Raw genomic sequence first — 19,250 nt, 5'->3', positions numbered from 1 at the left:
AGTGCAGTGCGTTGTGTTGCAGTGTGGTCCCTAGTGCAGTGTGTTTCAGTTTGGATCCCAGTGCAGTGTGTTGTGTTGCAGTGTGGTCCTCAGTGGAGTGCGTTGTGTTGGAGTGTGGTCCCTAGTGCAATGTATTGCAGTGTGGTCCCCAGTGCAGTGTGGTTCCCAGTGCAGTCTGTTGTGTTGCAGTGTGGTTCCCAGTGCAGTATGTCGTGTTGCAGTGTGGTCCCCAGTGCAGTGTGTTTTGTTGCAGTGAAGTTCCCAGTGCAGTGTGTTGCAGTGTGGTCCCCAGTGTGTTGTGTTGCAGTGTGGTCCCCAGTGCAGTGCGCTGCAGAGTGGTTCCCAGTGCAGTGTGTTGTGTTGCAGTGTGGTCCCCAGTGCAGTGTTTTGTGTTCCACTGTGGTCCCCAGCGCAGTGGGTTTCAGTTTGGACCCCAGTGCAGTGTGGTTCCCAGTGCAGTATGTCGTGTTGCAGTGAAGTTCCCAGTGCAGTGTGTTGCAGTGTGGTCCGCAGTGCAGTGTGCTGCAGAGTGGTTCCCAGTGCAGTGTGTTGTGTTGCAGTGTGGACCCTGGCGCAGTGTGTTGTGTTGCAGTGTGGTCCCTATTGCAGTGTGGCCCCCAGTGCAGTGCGTTGCAGTGAAGTCCCCAGTGAGGTACATTCCATTGCAGTGTGGTCCCCCGTTGTCCCCATTGCAGTGTGTTACAGTGTGTTTCCCAGTGCGTGTTTTGCACTGTGGGGGCCCCAGTGCAGTGTGGTCCCCAGTGCAGTGTGTTTTGTTGCAGTGAAGTTCCCAGTGCAGTGCGTTGCAGTGTGGACACCATTGCAGTGTGGTCCCCAGTGTAGTGTGTTGTGTTGCAGTGTGGTCCCCAGTGCAGTGTGTTGTGTTGCAGTGTGGTCCCCAGTGCAGTGTGTTGTGTTGCAGTGTGGTCCCCAGTGCAGTGTGTTGTATTGCAGTGTGGTCAACAGTGCAGTGTGTTGTGGTGCAGTGTGATACATTGTGGTCCCCAGTGCAGTGTGTTGTGTTGCAGTGTGGTCCCCAGTGCAGTGCGCTGCAGAGTGGTTCCCAGTGCAGTGTGTTGTGTTGCAGTGTGGTCCCTGTTGCAGTGTGGTCCCCAGTGCAGTGCATTGCAGTGTGGCCCCCAGTGCAGTGCATTGCAGTGTAGTCCCCAGTGAGGTACATTCCATTGCAGTGTGGTGCCCAGTTGTCCCCAATGCAGTGTGTTACAGTGTGTTTCCCAGTGCGGTGTTTTGCACTGTGGGGGCCCCAGTGCAGTGCGGTGTGTTGCAGTGTGGTTCCCAGTGCAGTGTGTTGTCTTGCAGTATGGTGCCCAGTGCAGTGTGTTGTCTTGCAGTGTGGTTCCCAGTGCAGTGTGGTCTCCAGTGCAGTGTGTTGCAGTGTGGTCCCCAGTGCAGTGTGTTGTGTTGCAGTGTGGTCCCCAGTGCAGTGTGATACATTGTGGTCCCCAGTGCAGTGTGTTGTGTTGCAGTGTGGGCCCCAGTGCGTTGTATTGCAGTGTGGTCCCCAGTGGGGTGCAGTGTGTTGTGTTGCAGTGTGGTCCCCAGTGTAGTGCGTTGTGTTGCAGTGTTTTCCCCAGTGCAGTGTGTTGCGTTGCAGTGTGGTCCCCAGTGTGTTGTGTTGCAGTGTGCTCCCCAGTGCGTTGTGTTGCAGTGTACTCCCCAGTGGGGTGCAGTGTGTTGTGTTGCAGTGTGATCCCCAGTGCAGTGTGTTGTGTTGCAGTTTGGATCCCGGTGAAGTGTATTGCAGTGTGGTCCCCAGTGCAGTGTGTTGTGTTGCAGAACGGTTCCCAGTGCAGTGTTTTGTGTTGCAGTGTGGTCCCCAGTGCAGTGTGTTGCAGTGTGGTCCCCAGTGCAGTGTGTTGCAGTGTGGTCCCCAGTGCAGTGCAGTGTAGTGCAGTGTGGTGCAGTGTGGTCCCCAGTGCAGTGCAGTGTGTTGCAGTGTGGTCCCCAGTGCAGTGCAGTGTGTTGCAGTGTGGTCCCCAGTGCAGTGCAGTGTGTTGCAGTGTGGTCCCCAGTACAGTGCATTGTGTTGCAGTGTGGTCCCCAGTACAGTGCATTGTGTTGCAGTGTGGTCCCCAGTGCAGTGCGGTGTGTTGCAGTGTGATCCCCAGTGCAGTGTATTGCAGTGTGGGCCCAAGTGCAGTGCGGTATGTTGCAGTGTGGGCCCCAGTGCAGTGTGTTTTGTTGCAGAATGGTTCCCAGTACAGTGTGTTGTGTTGTAGTGTGGTCCCCAGTGCAGTGTGTTGCAGTGTGGTCCCCAGTGCAGTGTGTTGTATTGCAGTGTGGTCCCCAGTGCAATGTGTTGTGTTGCAGTGTGGTCCCCAGTGCAGTGTGTTGTGTTGCAGTGTGGTCCCCAGTGCAGTGCGTTGTGTTGCAGTGTGGTCCCCAGTGCAGTGCGTTGTGTTGCAGTGTGGTCCCCAGTGCAGTGTGTTGCAGTGTGGTCCCCAGTGCATTGTGTTGCAGTGTGGTCGCCAGTGCAGTGCGGTGTGTTGCAGTGTGGTCCCCAGTGCAGTGTGGTCCCCAGTGCAGTGCGGTGTTTTCCAGTGTGGGCCCCAGTACAGTGCGGTATGTTGCAGTGTGGTTCCCAGTGCAGTATATTGTGTTGCAGCTTGGTACACAGTGCAGTGTGTTGTGTTGTAGTGTGGTCCCCAGTGCAGTGTGTTGTAGTGCAGTGTGTTGTGTTGCAGTGTGGACCCCAGTGCAGTGCGTTGTGTTGCAGTGTGGTCCCCAGTGCAGTGTGTTGCAATGTGGTCCCCAGTGCAGTGTGTTGTAGTGCAGTGTGTTGTGTTGCAGTGTGGTCCCCAGTGCAGTGCGTTGTGTTGCAGTGTCGTTCCCAGTACAGTGTGTTGCAATGTGGTCGCCAGTGCAGTGCGGTGTTTTCCAGTGTGGGCCCCAGTACAGTGCGGTGTGTTGCAGTGTGGTCCCCACTGCAGTATATTGTGTTGCAGCTTGGTACACAGTGCAGCGTGTTGTGTTGCAGTGTGGTCCCCAGTGCAGTGTGTTGTGTTGCAGTGTGGTCCCCAGTGCAGTGTGTTGCAGTGTGGTCCCCAGTGCAGTGTGTAGCAGTGTGGTCCCCAGTGCAGTGTATTGCAGAATGGTCCCCAGTGCAGTGCGTTGTGTTGCAGTGTGGTCCCCAGTGTAGTGCGGTGTGTTGCAGTGTGGTCCCCAGTGCAGTATATTGTGTTGCAGCTTGGTACACAGTGCAGCGTGTTGTGTTGAAGTGTTGTCCCCAGTACAGTGTGTTGTGTTGTAGTGTGGTCCCCAGTGCAGTGTGTTGCAATGTGGTCCCCAGTGCAGTGCATTGTGTTGCAGTGTGGTCCCCAGTGCAGTGTGTTGTAGTGCAGTGTGTTGTGTTGCAGTGTGGTCCCCAGTGCAGTGTATTGCAGTGTGGTCCCCAGTGCAGTGCGGTATGTTGCAGTGTGGGCCCCAGTGCAGTGTGTTGTGTTGCAGAATGGTCCCCAGTGCAGTGCGTTGTGTTGCAGTGTGGTCCCCAGTGCAGTGTGTTGCAGTATGGTCCCCAGTGCATTGTGTTGCAGTGTGGTCCCCAGTGCAGTGCGGTGTTTTCCAGTGTGTGCCCCAGTACAGTGCGGTGTGTTGCAGTGTGGTCCCCAGTGCAGTATATTGTGTTGCAGCTTGGTACACAGTGCAGCGTGTTGTGTTGAAGTGTTGTCCCCAGTGCAGTGTGTTGTGTTGCAGTGTGATCCCCAGTGCAGTGTATTGCAGTGTGGGCCCAAGTGCAGTGCGGTATGTTGCAGTGTGGGCCCCAGTGCAGTGTGTTGTGTTGCAGTGTGGGCCCCAGTGCAGTGTGTTTTGTTGCAGAATGGTTCCCAGTACAGTGTGTTGTGTTGTAGTGTGGTCCCCAGTACAGTGTGTTGTGTTGTAGTGTGGTCCCCAGTGCAGTGTGTTGCAATGCGGTCCCCAGTGCAGTGTGTTGTATTGCAGTGTGGTCCCCAGTGCAGTGTGTTGTATTGCAGTGTGGTCCCCAGTGCAGTGCGTTGTGTTGCAGTGTGGTCCCCAGTGCAGTGCGTTGTGTTGCAGTGTGGTCGCCAGTGCAGTGCGGTGTGTTGCAGTGTGGTCCCCAGTGCAGTGTGGTCCCCAGTGCAGTGCGGTGTTTTCCAGTGTGGGCCCCAGTACAGTGCGGTATGTTGCAGTGTGGTTCCCAGTGCAGTATATTGTGTTGCAGCTTGGTACACAGTGCAGTGCGTTGTGTTGCAGTGTGATCCCCAGTGCAGTGTGTTGTGTTGCAGAATGGTTCCCAGTACAGTGTGTTGTGTTGTAGTGTGGTCCCCTGTGCAGTGTGTTGCAATGTGGTCCCCAGTGCAGTGTGTTGTGTTGCAGTGTGGTCCCCAGTGCAGTGCGTTGTGTTGCAGTGTGGTCCCCAGTGCAGTGTATTGCAGTGTGGGCCCCAGTGCAGTGCGGTATGTTGCAGTGTGGGCCCCAGTGCAGTGTGTTGTGTTGCAGAATGGTCCCCAGTGCAGTGCGTTGTGTTGCTGTGTGGTCCCCAGTGCAATGCGTTGTGTTGCAGTGTGGTCCCCAGTGCAGTGTGTTGTGTTGCAGTGTGGTCCCCAGTGCAGTATGTTGTGTTGCAGTGTGGTCCCCAGTGCAGTGTGTTGTGTTGCAGTGTGGTCCCAAGTGCAGTGTATTGCAGTGTGGGCCCAAGTGCAGTGCGGTATGTTGCAGTGTGGGCCCCAGTGCAGTGTGTTGTGTTGCAGAATGGTCCCCAGTGCAGTGCGTTGTGTTGCAGTGTGGTCCCCAGTGCAGTGTGTTGCAGTGTGGTCCCCAGTGCATTGTGTTGCAGTGTGGTCCCCAGTGCAGTGCGGTGTTTTCCAGTGTGGGCCCCAGTACAGTGCGGTGTGTTGCAGTGTGGTCCCCAGTGCAGTATATTGTGTTGCAGCTTGGTACACAGTGCAGCGTGTTGTGTTGAAGTGTTGTCCCCAGTGCAGTGTGTTGTGTTGCAGTGTGATCCCCAGTGCAGTGTATTGCAGTGTGGGCCCAAGTGCAGTGCGGTATGTTGCAGTGTGGGCCCCAGTGCAGTGTGTTGTGTTGCAGAATGGTTCCCAGTACAGTGTGTTGTGTTGCAGTGTGGTCCCCAATGCAGTGCGTTGTGTTGCTTTATGGTCTCAAGTGCAGTGTGTTGCAGTGTGGTCCCCAGTGCAGTGCGTTGTGTTGCAGTGTGGTCCCCAGTGCAGTGCATCGTGTTGCAGTGTGGTCCCCAGTGCAGTGCATCGTGTTGCAGTGTGGTCCCCAGTGCAGTGCATCGTGTTGCAGTGTGGTCCCCAGTGCAGTGCGTTGTGTTGCAGAATGGTCCCCAGTGCAGTGCATTGTGTTGCAGAGTGGTCCCCAGTGCAGTGTGGTGCTGTGTGGCCCCCAGTGCGTTGTGTTGCAGTGTGGTCCCCAGTGCAGTGTATTGCAGTGTGGGCCCCAGTGCAGTGCGGTATGTTGCAGTGTGGGCCCCAGTGCAGTGTGTTGTGTTGCAGAATGGTCCCCAGTGCAGTGCGTTGTGTTGCAGTGTGGTCCCCAGTGCAATGCGTTGTGTTGCAGTGTGGTCCCCAGTGCAGTGTGTTGTGTTGCAGTGTGGTCCCCAGTGCAGTATGTTGTGTTGCAGTGTGGTCCCCAGTGCAGTGTGTTGTGTTGCAGTGTGGTCCCAAGTGCAGTGTATTGCAGTGTGGGCCCAAGTGCAGTGCGGTATGTTGCAGTGTGGGCCCCAGTGCAGTGTGTTGTGTTGCAGAATGGTCCCCAGTGCAGTGCGTTGTGTTGCAGTGTGGTCCCCAGTGCATTGTGTTGCAGTGTGGTCCCCAGTGCAGTGCGGTGTTTTCCAGTGTGGGCCCCAGTACAGTGCGGTGTGTTGCAGTGTGGTCCCCAGTGCAGTATATTGTGTTGCAGCTTGGTACACAGTGCAGCGTGTTGTGTTGAAGTGTTGTCCCCAGTGCAGTGTGTTGTGTTGCAGTGTGATCCCCAGTGCAGTGTATTGCAGTGTGGGCCCAAGTGCAGTGCGGTATGTTGCAGTGTGGGCCCCAGTGCAGTGTGTTGTGTTGCAGAATGGTTCCCAGTACAGTGTGTTGTGTTGCAGTGTGGTCCCCAATGCAGTGCGTTGTGTTGCTTTATGGTCTCAAGTGCAGTGTGTTGCAGTGTGGTCCCCAGTGCAGTGCATCGTGTTGCAGTGTGGTCCCCAGTGCAGTGCATCGTGTTGCAGTGTGGTCCCCAGTGCAGTGCATCGTGTTGCAGTGTGGTCCTCAGTGCAGTGCGTTGTGTTGCAGAATGGTCCCCAGTGCAGTGCATTGTGTTGCAGAGTGGTCCCCAGTGCAGTGTGGTGCTGTGTGGCCCCCAGTGTGTTGTGTTGCAGTGTGATCCCCAGTGCAGTATTTTTTGTTACAGAATGGTCTCCAGTGCAGTGCATTGCAGTGTGGCCCCCAGTGCAGTGTTTTGCAGTGTGGTTCCCAGTACAGTGTGTTGTGTTGCAGTGTGGTCCCCAGTGCAGTGTGTTGCAGTGTGGTCCCCAGTGCAGTGTTTTGCAGTGTGTTCCCCAGTGCAGTGTGTTGTGTTGCAGTGTGGTCCCCAGTGCAATGTTTTAAACAAATATCTCTTTCCCTAGGCTGTGGACATCACTGAGACATCTATAATTTCTTGTCCATCATTAGCTACCCTTGATCTAACTGGCTTTCTGTAATCAGCTGAGACTGTGTTGGGGGGTTGGTGTGGTTGGGTGGGGCGTGTTGGGGTTAAGTGGACGGTGCTATGGATGTGGAGTCAGATGTAGGCCAGGGCAGGATTGGTGTCAGATTTCCTTCCCTGATGGACATTAATGAACCAGGTGGGGTTTTGTAGAAACCGTGTTCCCTTGCTTTCCATTCCACAGTTTGAATTCCACCCGCTGCCGAAGAGGGATTTGAACTCTTATCCCCAGAACGTCCCGGCTGAATAACTCATCCAGGCACAGTCCGCATCCGTTTCAACACGGGTCGGTGCCGGATCATTTGATGAGGTCCTTCTCATAACTTCACCTGTCTCTGTGCCAGGGTAAAACTGTACTTTAGAGAATCACAGAACTGTTCAGGCACAGAAAGAGGCCGTTCACCCCATTGCCTCCGCACTAGCTCTTCAAGGAACATCATCACCTTGTTCTGATCTCCCCACAAACATGCAAAAACTATTTCTCTCCCAATAACATACAGTGCCTCTTGAATACTGCAGTCCACTCAAGGCCAAAGCTCCATCCCAAAGAGGCTGCCCTACCTTACCCTAGGCCCCGCCATGCTCCGCCATACCCTCCCCTCCCCTTCTCTGCCCCCTTTGCCCTACCCCACCCCACCCTGCTGTGCCCTGGAGTTTGGGTTTCACTGACCGTCTCTGGCCCTCTCTTTCAGAGTGAAGAAGCTGAAGGAGACGCTGGTTGCTGTCCAGCAACTGGACAAGAACATGAGCAGCCTGCGATCATGGCTTGCCCAGATTGAAACGGAGCTCTCCAAACCCATCGTCTATGACTCCTGCGATTCCCAGGAAATACAGCATAAGCTCGCAGAGCAACAGGTAAGCGACCCCCCCCCCGCTGTTTGCTGCCCCGGCCATTTGCACCAGAGGTCGGGAACTCAACTGGGGCTCTGTGGTAACTCTGAGTTCAAAGGGTGAGGGGTTCAATCCCCACAATGGAGACCTCAGCATGGCGTGTAACACTGAGGGAGTGCTGTCCTGTCAGAGGAGCGGCTTTTCAGGGAGTACACTTCATTGGCTTCAAAGCACTTTGTGTTGGAGTTGGTCTTTCTCCTCCCTCTCTTCCCTCATCAGTTGCAGAGTGGGCCCCAGTGCAGTGCGTTGTGTTGCAGAGTGGGCCCCAGTGCAGTGCGTTGTGTTGCAGAGTGGGCCCCAGTGCAGTGCGTTGTGTTGCAGAGTGGGCCCCAGTGCAGTGTTTTAAATTGCCTTCTCTAGCCCCTTTCTTTTTCTTTTTCTTTCTCCCTCTCCTCCCTGTTTCATTTTCTAATTTCCTTTCTCTCTCTCATTTTCAGTTTCTCTCTCACATTCACATTGCACATTTCTCTGTTTTATTCTTGTGTTCACTGTCTCACGCATTCTCACTCAATTTCACTCTCATGCATTCTCTCTCGCTGTCTTGTGCTCTCTCTCTGTTGTGTTCTATCTCATATTAATTCTGTTTCGCATTCTCTTCCTTGCACACACACTCTTGCGCGCGCTCCCTCTCTCTCGCTCACTCACTCTCACTCTCTCTCACTCTCTCACTCTTGCTCACTCTCTCACTCTCGTTCACTCACTCACTCACTCACTTTGTTGCTGTCATGCAGCATCCGAACAGCAGGAGAATCAGGATAAAGGGCTCCTGCCCGAAACGTCGACTCTCCTGCTCCTCGGATGCTGCCTGACCTGCTGTGCTTTTCCAGCACCACATTCCCGACTCTGAACTCCAGCATCTGCAGTCCTCACTTTCTCCTTTGTTCCTCTCATATTCACACTCTCGCTCATTCACTCTCTCTCACATTGCCTCTCGCATTTACCCTCTCACACGTTCACTGTCCTGTGCATGTCCTCTCTCGTGCATTCGCTCTCTGAGTCGTGTTCATTCTCTCACCCGTGTTCGCCAGCTTGTGTTTTCTCTCTCTCTCCCACGCTGTCCCTTGTGCACATTCCCTCATGTGCGTGTCCAGCCCCTCCCACAGTCTGTAGGGATGAAGCAAGGTTGGATTGTCCAACACTTGAGAAAGGAAGGGCCACAGGTTTGCCCAGTGTCAGGGAAGTGGTGCTTTCCTTTTAATCCCCGGGACCCTTGTATCTGCAGGAGTTGCAGCGAGACATTGAGAAGCACAGTACGGGTGTGGCCTCTGTCCTGAACCTGTGCGAGGTGCTGCTGCACGATTGCGATGCCTGTGCCACGGAAACGGAGTGCGACTCGATCCAGCAGGCCACCCGGAACCTGGACCGCAGGTGGAGGAATATCTGCGCCATGTCCATGGAGAGGAGACTCAAGTAAGAGCTGCAGTTCCCAGCCGCTTGTCAAAACAGACACACAGCCCCGACAGTGTGGGAGCGGGTCATTCAGCCCATCGGGTCCACACCAACCCACCAAAGAGTATCCCACCACTGTCCCTGCATTTCCCATGGTTAACCCACCTAACCTGCACATAATCCTGGGTACTGTGGGCAATTTAGAATGGCTAGTCCAGCTAAACTGCCCATCTCTGGGTACTATGACACTTTAGAATGGCCAACTCACCCTAACCTGCACATCCCTGGGTGCTATGGGCAATTTAGCATGGCCAATCCACCTAACCTGCACAGCCCTGGGTACTATGGGCAACTTAGCATGGTCAATCCACCTAACCTGCACATCTTTGGACTGTGGGAGGAAACCAGAGCACCCAGAGGAAACCCACGCAGACACGGGGAGAATGTGCAGACTCCACACAGACAGTCGCCCGAGGCTGGAATCGAACCCGGGACCTTGGCACTGTCAAGTAGCCGTGCTAACCACTGAGCAACCGTGCCAACAGGAGAGCAGCATTGGAGAACTGAGAGGTTGGAGGGGCTGGTAGTATTGCCTGCACGGTGTGCATTGGACCCTGATCTGAGCTTTCTCCCCGTTATGTAAGACCGAAGACGAGTCATATTGGACTCGAGCTGTTAAACATGTTTCTCTCTCCACAGAGGCTGCCAGACCTGCTGTGTTTCTCCAGCATCCTCGGTATTTGTTTGGTATAATTCCACCTCTTCATAGAGGACCTTCCCAACCCTGCCTCGACCCCTCTGCTGCTGAAACCCTCCTCTGGGGCTTTGGTGTTTTGCCCTCCGACCCGACCGTCGTGGTGCACTCCTGACAGCCCAGACATTCTGCTTCAGGGAATCTGAGCTCATTGGATGTCTTCCAATTGCCATTTCATAAATGAGACATCGAGGGGTAGAGCAGAAAAAAAGACCCTTCAGCCCATTGAGTCTGCGCTGGTCAAAAACACGCACCTAACTATTCATACCCTGCTGCATGGCAACAGGCCGTTCAGCCCCACTGGTTGCTACTTACTGTTGTTCATGCCTTGACGTAGGGTCCTCCCACTCTGCCTCATCTCAATTTCACTGCGTCACGAACATCCCCCTCACCCCTCCCCACTTTTGTCCTCTCAGGATTGAGGAGACCTGGCGGTTGTGGCAGAAGTTTCTGGACGATTATTCTCGCTTTGAAGACTGGCTTGAAACCTCAGAACGGACAGCAGCAATGCCTAATTCCTCAGGAGTGTTATACACAGTCGCCAAAGAGGAGCTGAAGAAATTCGAGGTGCGGATGCCCACTTAAAATGTTCAATCCCCCCCTCCCCCCCAGCACTTCACCATGAATTAGTAATTGCGATGTCCACAATTTTAATGGGAACTGCTCACGCTGTAGTTACACTCTGCTGCCAATGGGGAGGGAGGGGGCGGTGGTGGAATGGGGCTGGCAGGAGTGGGTACTTCCCGTGTGAGTTAGAAATGTGGACATTGGAGCTTGTATTGGATTTAGTAAAAGGTCAAACTTTGAAATAGTGGTGGAGGGTTCATGTGGCACCGTGGTAGTGTCCCTGCCTCTGTGCCATGGGGCTGGAGTTCCAGTCCCATCGGCTCCAGAGCTGTCCAGTAAGATCTCTGAACAGGTTAATTTGAAAATCTCTGAAATGGTGGTGGATTTCAGACTTCACCTCGTTCTTGTGAAATTATTCTGCAACCTCACTTTCCCTGAAGATGACATATGTGTTAACTCCCACCACCCCCCAAACCAGCAAGTCATTTTGACAGTCAGTAAAAATTGGCAGAGATGTCAAACCAGCCTCAAAATCACTAAAATCTGTTTTATACTGTCATGCAAATGCCAAGATCTGTCCATATCTCCCTCAAATGCAGCCCCATAAGAGATGACAACAGTGTTTCGAAGGAACCTCCCACAGTCTCATTGGAGAACAACCGTTGCTGGTGTTGGGTTTAATCTGTGGGTTGTCGGGCCTCAGATGAGAGCAGAGACATAAAGATATACAGCATGGAAATAGACCCTTCGGTCCAACTTGTCCCTGCTGACCAGATATCCTAAATTAATCCAGTCCAGTTTGCCAGCATTTGGCCCATATCCCTCTAAACCCTTCCCGTTCATATACCCGCCATCCAGATGCCTTTTTAAATGCTGTAATTGTACCAGCCTCCACCACTTCCTCTGGTAGCTCACTCCATACACACACCACCCTCTGTGTGAAGAAGTTGCCCCTTCGGTCCCTTTTAAATCTTTCCCCTCTCACTCTAAACCTATGCCCTCTAGCTTTGAACTCCCCTACCCTAGGAAAGGACCATGAGGGGAGGAAATTACCTCATCCATACCCCTCATGATTTCCCTGGAGCGCCTCCGACATTCCAGGGAAAACAGCCTCAGCTCTCCCTATAGTTCAAACCCTCCAGTCTTGGCAACATCGTTGTAAATCTTTTCTGAACCCTTTGAAGTTTCACAGCGTTAAACATCACACAAAGCCAAGTTATAGTCCAACTGATTTATTTGGAAGCACTAGCTTTCGGAGCGCTGCTCCTTCATCAGGTGGTTGTGGACTGGTCCTGATGAAGGAGCAGCGTTTTGAAAGCTAGTACTTCCAAATAAACGAGGTGAACTTTCACAACATCCTTCCTGTAACAGGGAGGCCAGAATTGTACGCAGTATTCCAGATGTTGCCTCCCCAATGTCTTGTAGAGCTGCAACATGACTTCCCAACTCCTATATTCAATGTTCTGACCAATGAAGGCAAGCATACCAAACATCATCTTCACCACCCTGTCTACCTGCGACTCCACTTTCAAGAAACTGTGAACCCGCAACCCAAGGTCTCTTTGTTCAGTAACACTGCCCAAGAGCTTGAGAAGGAGAGTCCTTCTCGGTACCCTCAACCAGGGGAAGAATTGAACCCATGCTGTTGTCGTCACAACCTAACCTTCCATCCAGCTGAGCTACTTGACCTTTACCACAACGAAACAGCCCACACAGGATTATAAAGCAAACTAGAAGGGTCACATCAGGACATATTGGGCCAAGTGACCAAAGCCTTAGCCAAAGAGGTTGGCCTTAAGCAAAGCCTTAGAGGAGGAACATGAAGGGAGGGGAGGAAATTTTGATGAGGCTGCTGAAGGCACAGCCACCAATGTTGGAACAATTAAAATCTGGAGAATGTAAGAGACCAAAACCAGGGGATCTTAGACACTGGGCATGTGTGGGTTTGGGAGAGATTGTAGAGAAAGCTCGGGAGGGGAGCGGTGCTGTCGTGATGCACTGGTACCTCTGGACCAGAAAGCCTGGGTCCAACTCTCTCTTGCTCCAGACACGTGTTGTAATATATCTGAGCAGGTTGATTGAAAACATCTGCAGGGGTGTGGAGGGCATGAGGCCATTGAGGGGGGGATTTGAAAACAGGGCTCTGCATTTCAGAATCAGTGCAGTTGCTTGACAGGGAGCTAATGTAGGTCAGTGAGCAGAGGGGGAACCGGGCTTGCTGCAACTCGTACTCAGTTTCAGGTCCGATAGGGGATTCATTTTGCATTTTGGATCTTTGTTTGCAAAGTTGTGTCCTTGCACATCGCGAGCGAGTGTCGTCCTTTCTGCTTCGTCCCTCAGGCGTTTCAGCGTCAGGTCCATGAGAGCCTCACCCAGCTAGAGCTGATTAACAAGCAGTATCGGCGCTTGGCTCGTGAAAACCGTACGGATTCCGGCAGTAGACTCAAAGACATGGTCCACGAGGGGAACCAGCGCTGGGACAATCTGCAAAGAAGAGTCACTGCTATCCTCAGGAGACTGAAAGTAAGGGCGGACTGTATAGGCGACTCCCTGATTAACATTCCCTGTCCTATTGTACAATGTACTGTTGTATTATGAAGCGTCCTAAGGTGCTTCAGAGGAGCACTTATCAGACGAGAAACAAATGACGAGATGTTAGGGCAGCATGTCCAAAAGCTTGGGCAATGGAATAGGATTTAAGGAGAACCTGGAAGGTGGGGAGGTTTCGGGAGTGAATTCCCTTGCTTTAGCAGAGTTTTGAAGAGTTTAGCTCCTCATCACTAAATAGGGTTTCACCTTCATTGAATAAATTAAAGTTTTTTTTTCATATTTCATGATGAGCGCAAAACCTGAAGCACTGTGGACAATTTTAATTGCTTCGGTTTGATTTCCTTTCTTAAAAAAAACAAAACGCCTGGACCTCTTCAAGCATTAGGACCATTGGAGCAGGGCTTGTAACATTCATTAAAGATGAGGGAAAACTGAGGAGGAAAGAAAACATCACACAGCACTTTGTAGAGCAGCAGGAAGTGAAAGATGGACACCGAGCTTTAAGGAGATGGTAAGAAACAAATGGTAGATTTTGGAGAATTTTGAAAACAATATGGAGGCAGTTGTGACAGAGGTGCAGTATATTTTTATAACATCTGGTGTTTTTTTTGATTGATGCCTTACTTTGTTTGGCTGCTATCATTTTTTCCTTTAGCTCTGTCTGTAAGGAGTGTTGCTGTCCCTTATTTTCTTTCCCACCTTGGCTTTATTAAAGTATGTAAATAATGAAGCATTATCAGTAGGCAATGGAACTATCTAATCGGGATAACCCAACTAATTCTCACAGATCGACACAACCTCTTGCACTGGTTGAAGGCAAATAGATTGGATGCATTTAACCTAAAGACGTGAGGAAGAATCTGCAGATAGATACATCGATAGTTTGTGGGTTGCATGATGCATAAGCATCGGCGTCAGTCACTTATTCCAAGAGGACCTGGCTCCATACTATAAACTTGATGAAGACCATTTGCAGTAGGAACAGAAGTAGGCCATTCAGCCCCTTGAGTCTGCTCCCCCATTCAATGAGATCATGGCTGATCTGATAATCCTCAACTCCACTTTCCTGCCTATTCCCCATAGCCCTCGATTCCCAGAAGAATATGTCTGACGCAGCCTTGACTATACGTAATGACCCAGCCTCAACAGTCCACTGTGGGTAACAAAAAATTCCACAGTTTCGTTAACCTCCGAGAGACAAAATTCCACCCCATGTCTGTCCTAACTGGGTGAACCCTGACCCTTGAGATTGTGCTGTCTGGTCTTTGACACTCTCACAAGGGGAAACAACATCTCCCTTTTCAAGTTCCCTAAGAATCTTGTCTATTTTAATAATAAGGTTTTCCCCCCTCCTTCTAAACTCCAATGCGGTTCAATCTATTTAACCTCTCCCCATAAAATCCTTCCATATTGCGACCAGCCCTTCTCTGGACTGCCTCCGCTGCCAATATATCTCTCCTTAAATCAGGGGCTGAAAACTATTCAGGGTATTCTAGGTGTGGTCAAACTAGTGCCTCCTACAGGTTGTACTGCTATAACGCATGTTTTGTAAACACAAATATGCTACAACGCGATTGACGAAATGGGGACACTGTTTCTAAAGCACAAACTTTTAAAGCATGTATTGGTTATAATGTGATTCTAGCCTCATTAGTTTAGATGGTGCTGCTGTTATACTCTTTTCTTATAATACGGGATTGCAACAGAATGGAGCTACCATGTTATAGCAGAACTGACTGTATAGTTTCAACAGGACCTCCCCGTTTCTATATTCCATTCCCTTCGAATAAAGGACAAAAACCATTGCTTCGGACTCTGCAGCAGTTGAGTAGACCTGAAAGGAACAGACAGAAGGTGGAGAGGGTAAACCCTGGTGATGATCGAGGTTGAGGTAAAGGGAGAAGAGGCAGAGAGCATCTTGTGCAGTTAGACTCCAGGCTTGTGTCACAGAAACTGTCAAGAACAGTGGGGTTTGGATGAAGTCAAGGAGCCTGTTACCGAGACAGGAGTTTCTCATGAGTGTGATTTAGAAGCTCCTTTGTTTTATTTCTCCTTTTTGAACAGCACTTTATTGGTCAACGAGAGGAGTTTGAAACGACGCGTGAGAGTATCTTGGTCTGGTTGACGGAGATGGACCTGCAGCTGACCAACATTGAGCACTTCTCTGAATGTGACGTTCAGGCCAAAATCAAACAATTGAAGGTAGGTGCAAGGACTGAGGGGTGGCATTCAGACCGAAGGGCAATGTCTCATTATTGGCCTCTCGACAGGATTTCTTTTCCTCACTCCATTTGTATCAAGGGATAGGACTTCTATGATCAACCCTGTGCCTGCAGTACAAAACCACTCCAGTTGCAAATGTCTCAGCCAGCTTTGTAAGAAAGGAAGGCAGTCAGGCCGCTTTGAGTTTTAAAATCTCCAGCTTTATTTTTTGAAAGCTACACTTGTCTTTTCCCAAAATCTTTGCATCGGCCCAACAGCATGGCAAATAGATCCAACTTCGATGTCGCATTCAAAAATCTTAATCCTTACCTCAGTTTAATGTTGAATATATTGACCAAACCTTACTCTTTCTTGTTTTATGCTGGGATGCTGGCTGGAGGGTTTATTTTTAAAATCGGTCTATATTTGTTTGTTTGACGTGTTCCTGAGTTTAATGACCTCCAAAATCTCTGAGGCGATGCCTTAATTTAGAGGAAGTGAGAATATCAGTGAGGACTTTCTCTCTCAGTGATGTGTCAGTAATGAGTGTTGTTAGCAGTAATTTGGTTTGATATTAATTGTCATAGAGTCATAGAGATGCACAGCACGGAAACAGATCCTTCGGTCCAATTCGTCCATACCAATCAGATATTCTAAATTAATCTCATCCCATTTGCCAGCATTTGGCCCATATCCCTCCAAACCCTTCCTATTCATATACCCATCCAGATGCCTTTTAAATGTTGTAATTGTACCAGCCTCCACCACTTCCTCTGGCAGCTCATTCCATACACACACCATCCTCTGCATGAAAAAGTTGTCCCTTCGGCTTCTTTTAAATCTTTCCCCTCTCTCCTTCAACCTACGCCCTCTAGTTTGGGACTTGCCTATCCTGAGGAAAAGACCTTGGCCCTACACCCTATCCATGCCTCTCATAATTTTGTAAACCTCTATAAGGTCACCCCTCAGCCTCCGATGCTCCAGAGAAAACAGCCCCAGCCTGTTCAGCCTCTCCCGCTCAAATCTTCTGACACCGGCAACATCCTTGTAAATCTTTTCTGAACCCTTTCAAATTTCACAACATCTTTTCTACAGCAAAAAGACCAGAATTGCACGCAGTATTCCAAAAGTGGCCTAGCCAATGTCCTGTACAGCTGCAACATGACCTCCCTACTCCTGTACTCAATACTCTGACCAATAAAGGAAAGCATACCAAACGCCTTCTTCACAATCCCATCTAACTGCGACTCCAGTTTCAAGGAGCTGTGAACCTGCACTCCAAGGTCTCTTTGTTCAGCAACGCTCCCTAGGACTTTACCATTAGGTGTATAAGTCCTGCTCTGGTTTGCTTTCCTAAAATGCAGCACCTCACATTGACCTATACGAAACTTCATCTGCCATTCCCCAACCCATTGGTCCAGCTGTTCAAGATCCCATTGTACTCTGAGGTAACCTTCACTGGTTCACTGCATCACTCTGGCCTAGTTTCTAGCAAGAGGAAGAAACATTGCTTTGTCTCCAGTGTGGTGCAGATGTAAGTATTAGACAGTGAAATAAACCACTTTATAAACTCCAGCCTAGGCTGTGTAACTGAGGGGAGAGGATGGAACAGGATTTTTGCCCATTGGGTCTGGATCCTGACATCAGGGTCAGGTGGGATCACACCCCTGCGTTGTGAGGAGTAGTCACCTGACGGTGATTCCCCCCAGATTGCCCAATGAGACGAGGGCTGCATCTGATTAACGACGGCAGTCACACTCTCGAAGTTGGAGGGTGGGATGGGAGACCTTCCAGCTCAGAGGAATCTGCAGCTTGCCGCAGCTCCAGGGAGGGGAAGGGAGGACACTTCCACCTTGAGGTGTCCTTGCTCCGAGTTATCGAATGGAGAAACGTCTCCAGCATTTGTAGCAGAAAGGCATCTCTCCCTGCAGGGCTGTAGCATTGTCCAGGCCACAAGCGCCACCCCTTCCCGTCCAACCCCAGTCTGCCACCAGGGGGCCTCCTCCAGGCAACTAGCCTACCTCCTGCTGTCCGCCATTCCTCTGGGTTTACAATGGCCAAGTGAAACGTTCCAGTCACGCCTGACTGTCGTTACTCAATCAGTCTTTAAAGACACTTAATTGTTTGCTCACTGTTTGAGGGCAGGTAGCCTTTATACCTTCCACCCTATACCGTATCTCCGGCCTTTTGTGCCGATCTGCCTCCACACTCAGCCACTTGGAGGCCTAACAGTCTGCTGATGGGCTTGACTATGGTGTATAATTCTAATTCCAGTTGGCAGGGGATATGTGTAAAACTAAAAGGTTGCCTGGTTTAGTGCAGGATGGCAATTAGAAACCATGGCCCTGAACTCCTGTCCTATCGTGCCATAGGTAACCTGCATTGTTAAACAATCGGGCCTTGTTATTGAGTCTAATCCCACACCTGGTTGGTTGAGTATTCATTTTTCCCTTCACATCCGTTGTCTGAAAACATTCAAGAAGTTGCTGACCACTTTCTCCAGGAAGCTGGAATTGGCTAATTAAATGCCAGCTTCGTCAGCGACATCCATTTTTAAGAGGCACCACATGGATAGCACTGTCTATCAGGAGAGGCCAAGTGGTCAACAAACCCAGCCTGACCGCTCCCACGGCAGAGTCGAGGCACTTGCAAATTTTGGGAATGTTTTGTGAGGAGGAGGAAATAGGGTGGAAGATCTGGGAATTAAACCTGAGGGGATCTCGATCTTTCTTTATTGTGGGAAGCAGCACGTGGGGACAACTCGAAACAGCGGAATATTTTTGTGGTTAGAAAGAGCGGGTTGGAATAGAACCGCGTTTCTCCAGTTGAAGAAATATGACCGTAAGACACAGACATAGGAGCAAAGGTAGGCCATTCAGCCCATTGAGTTTGTTCCACCGTTCAATGAGATTACGGCTGATCTGATAATCCTCAACTCCACCCTCCTGCCTTTGCTATGTAATCCTTGATTCCCTTACTAATTAATTCCAAGTCTACCTCAACCTCGAATATATTTAATGATCCAGCCTCAATAGCCCTTTGTGGTAAAGAATTCCACAGAAATAGATCATCTCTTACTTTCAAACTGGAGGGAGAGATTTTAAAAAAATAAGGTAGGGAGGTGGGTGTGGTTGGGGTGCTCTTCGGAGGGTTGATGTGAACTTAATGGGCCGAATGGCCTGCTTCTACACTGTAGGGTTTCTATAGGGAGCGACACAGTAGTTCAGTGGTTAGCACTGCTGCATCACAGCGTCGAGGACCAATCCCAGCCTCGGGTGACTGGCTGTGCGGAGTTTGTATATTCTCCCTGTGTCTGCATAGGTTTCCTCTGAGTGCTCCGGTTTCCTCCCACAATCCAAAGATGTACAGGTTAGGCGAATTGGCCGTGCTAAATTGTCCCATAGTGTTCAGGAATGTGTAGGTTAGGTGCATTGGTTCGGGGTAAATGCACAGTAGGGGAAAGGGTCTGGGTGGGTTACTCTTCAGAGGGTTGGTGTGGACTTGTTGGGCCATAGGGCCTGTTTCCACACTGTAGGGCTTCTATGAAAAAGGTCAGAAGCATTTTTTTTATCCTTTGTCACCTCGCTTCCTTCTCTGTAGCTCCCCCTTGTCTCTGGGCACTGACAACCTTTCTCTCTATCTGCAGGCCTTCCAGCAGGAGATAGCTCTCAACACGAGCCGCATTGACCAGCTCTTTGTTGATGGAGAGCAGCTGATTGAGAAGAGTGAGCCTATGGACGCTGCAATCATCGAGGAAGAACTGGAGGAACTTCGTCGGTACTACCAGGAGGTCTTCGGCCGAGTTGACCGCTACTACAAGAAGTTGATGCAGCTTCCGGTAAGTGTATTGGCAACTTCTCATGCACAGTTTTCACAATACTCTGACAATTCTCGAGAACATGATACCCACAACACCTGCTCCCATCATAGAATGCCTACAGTGCGGAAGTAGGCCATCCGGCCCATTGAGTCCACACTGCCCCTCAGAAGCACGTTTCCCCCCCCCAACCTGTAATCCTGCATTTCCCTTGGCTAACCAACCTATCCTGCACATACCTGGACACTATGGGGCAATTTTAAACAAGGCCCAAAGAACCTGCGGGAGGAAACTGGAGAGCCCGGAGGAAACCTACGCAGACATGGGGAGAATGTTTAAACTCCACACAGTCACCCAAGCGTGAAATTGAACCTGGGTCCCTGGCACTGT

At 50.8% G+C, this 19,250-nt stretch overlaps 1 protein-coding gene across 5 annotated transcripts in view; it reads left to right on the top strand.

Annotated features, from left to right (window-relative positions):
- Positions 1-19,250, top strand: part of LOC132819864 (nesprin-1-like) — a 339,003-nt gene that overhangs the window by 274,731 nt on the left and 45,022 nt on the right. For all 5 annotated transcript variants that reach the window (XM_060831771.1, XM_060831770.1, XM_060831772.1 and 2 more), the window contains 6 exons: positions 7,383-7,545; positions 8,804-8,991; positions 10,141-10,291; positions 12,632-12,814; positions 14,906-15,043; positions 18,690-18,881. In XM_060831771.1, the coding sequence (XP_060687754.1) occupies positions 7,383-7,545; positions 8,804-8,991; positions 10,141-10,291; positions 12,632-12,814; positions 14,906-15,043; positions 18,690-18,881 (1,015 nt within the window). The remainder of the gene's footprint in view (positions 1-7,382; positions 7,546-8,803; positions 8,992-10,140; positions 10,292-12,631; positions 12,815-14,905; positions 15,044-18,689; positions 18,882-19,250) is intronic.

Source organism: Hemiscyllium ocellatum, chromosome 10 (genome assembly GCF_020745735.1).
Source record: "Hemiscyllium ocellatum isolate sHemOce1 chromosome 10, sHemOce1.pat.X.cur, whole genome shotgun sequence".
Classification (NCBI taxonomy): Eukaryota; Metazoa; Chordata; class Chondrichthyes; order Orectolobiformes; family Hemiscylliidae; genus Hemiscyllium; species Hemiscyllium ocellatum.
The sequence above is the reverse complement of the archived record's forward strand: the minus strand, read 5'-3'. Positions and strand labels throughout refer to the sequence as shown.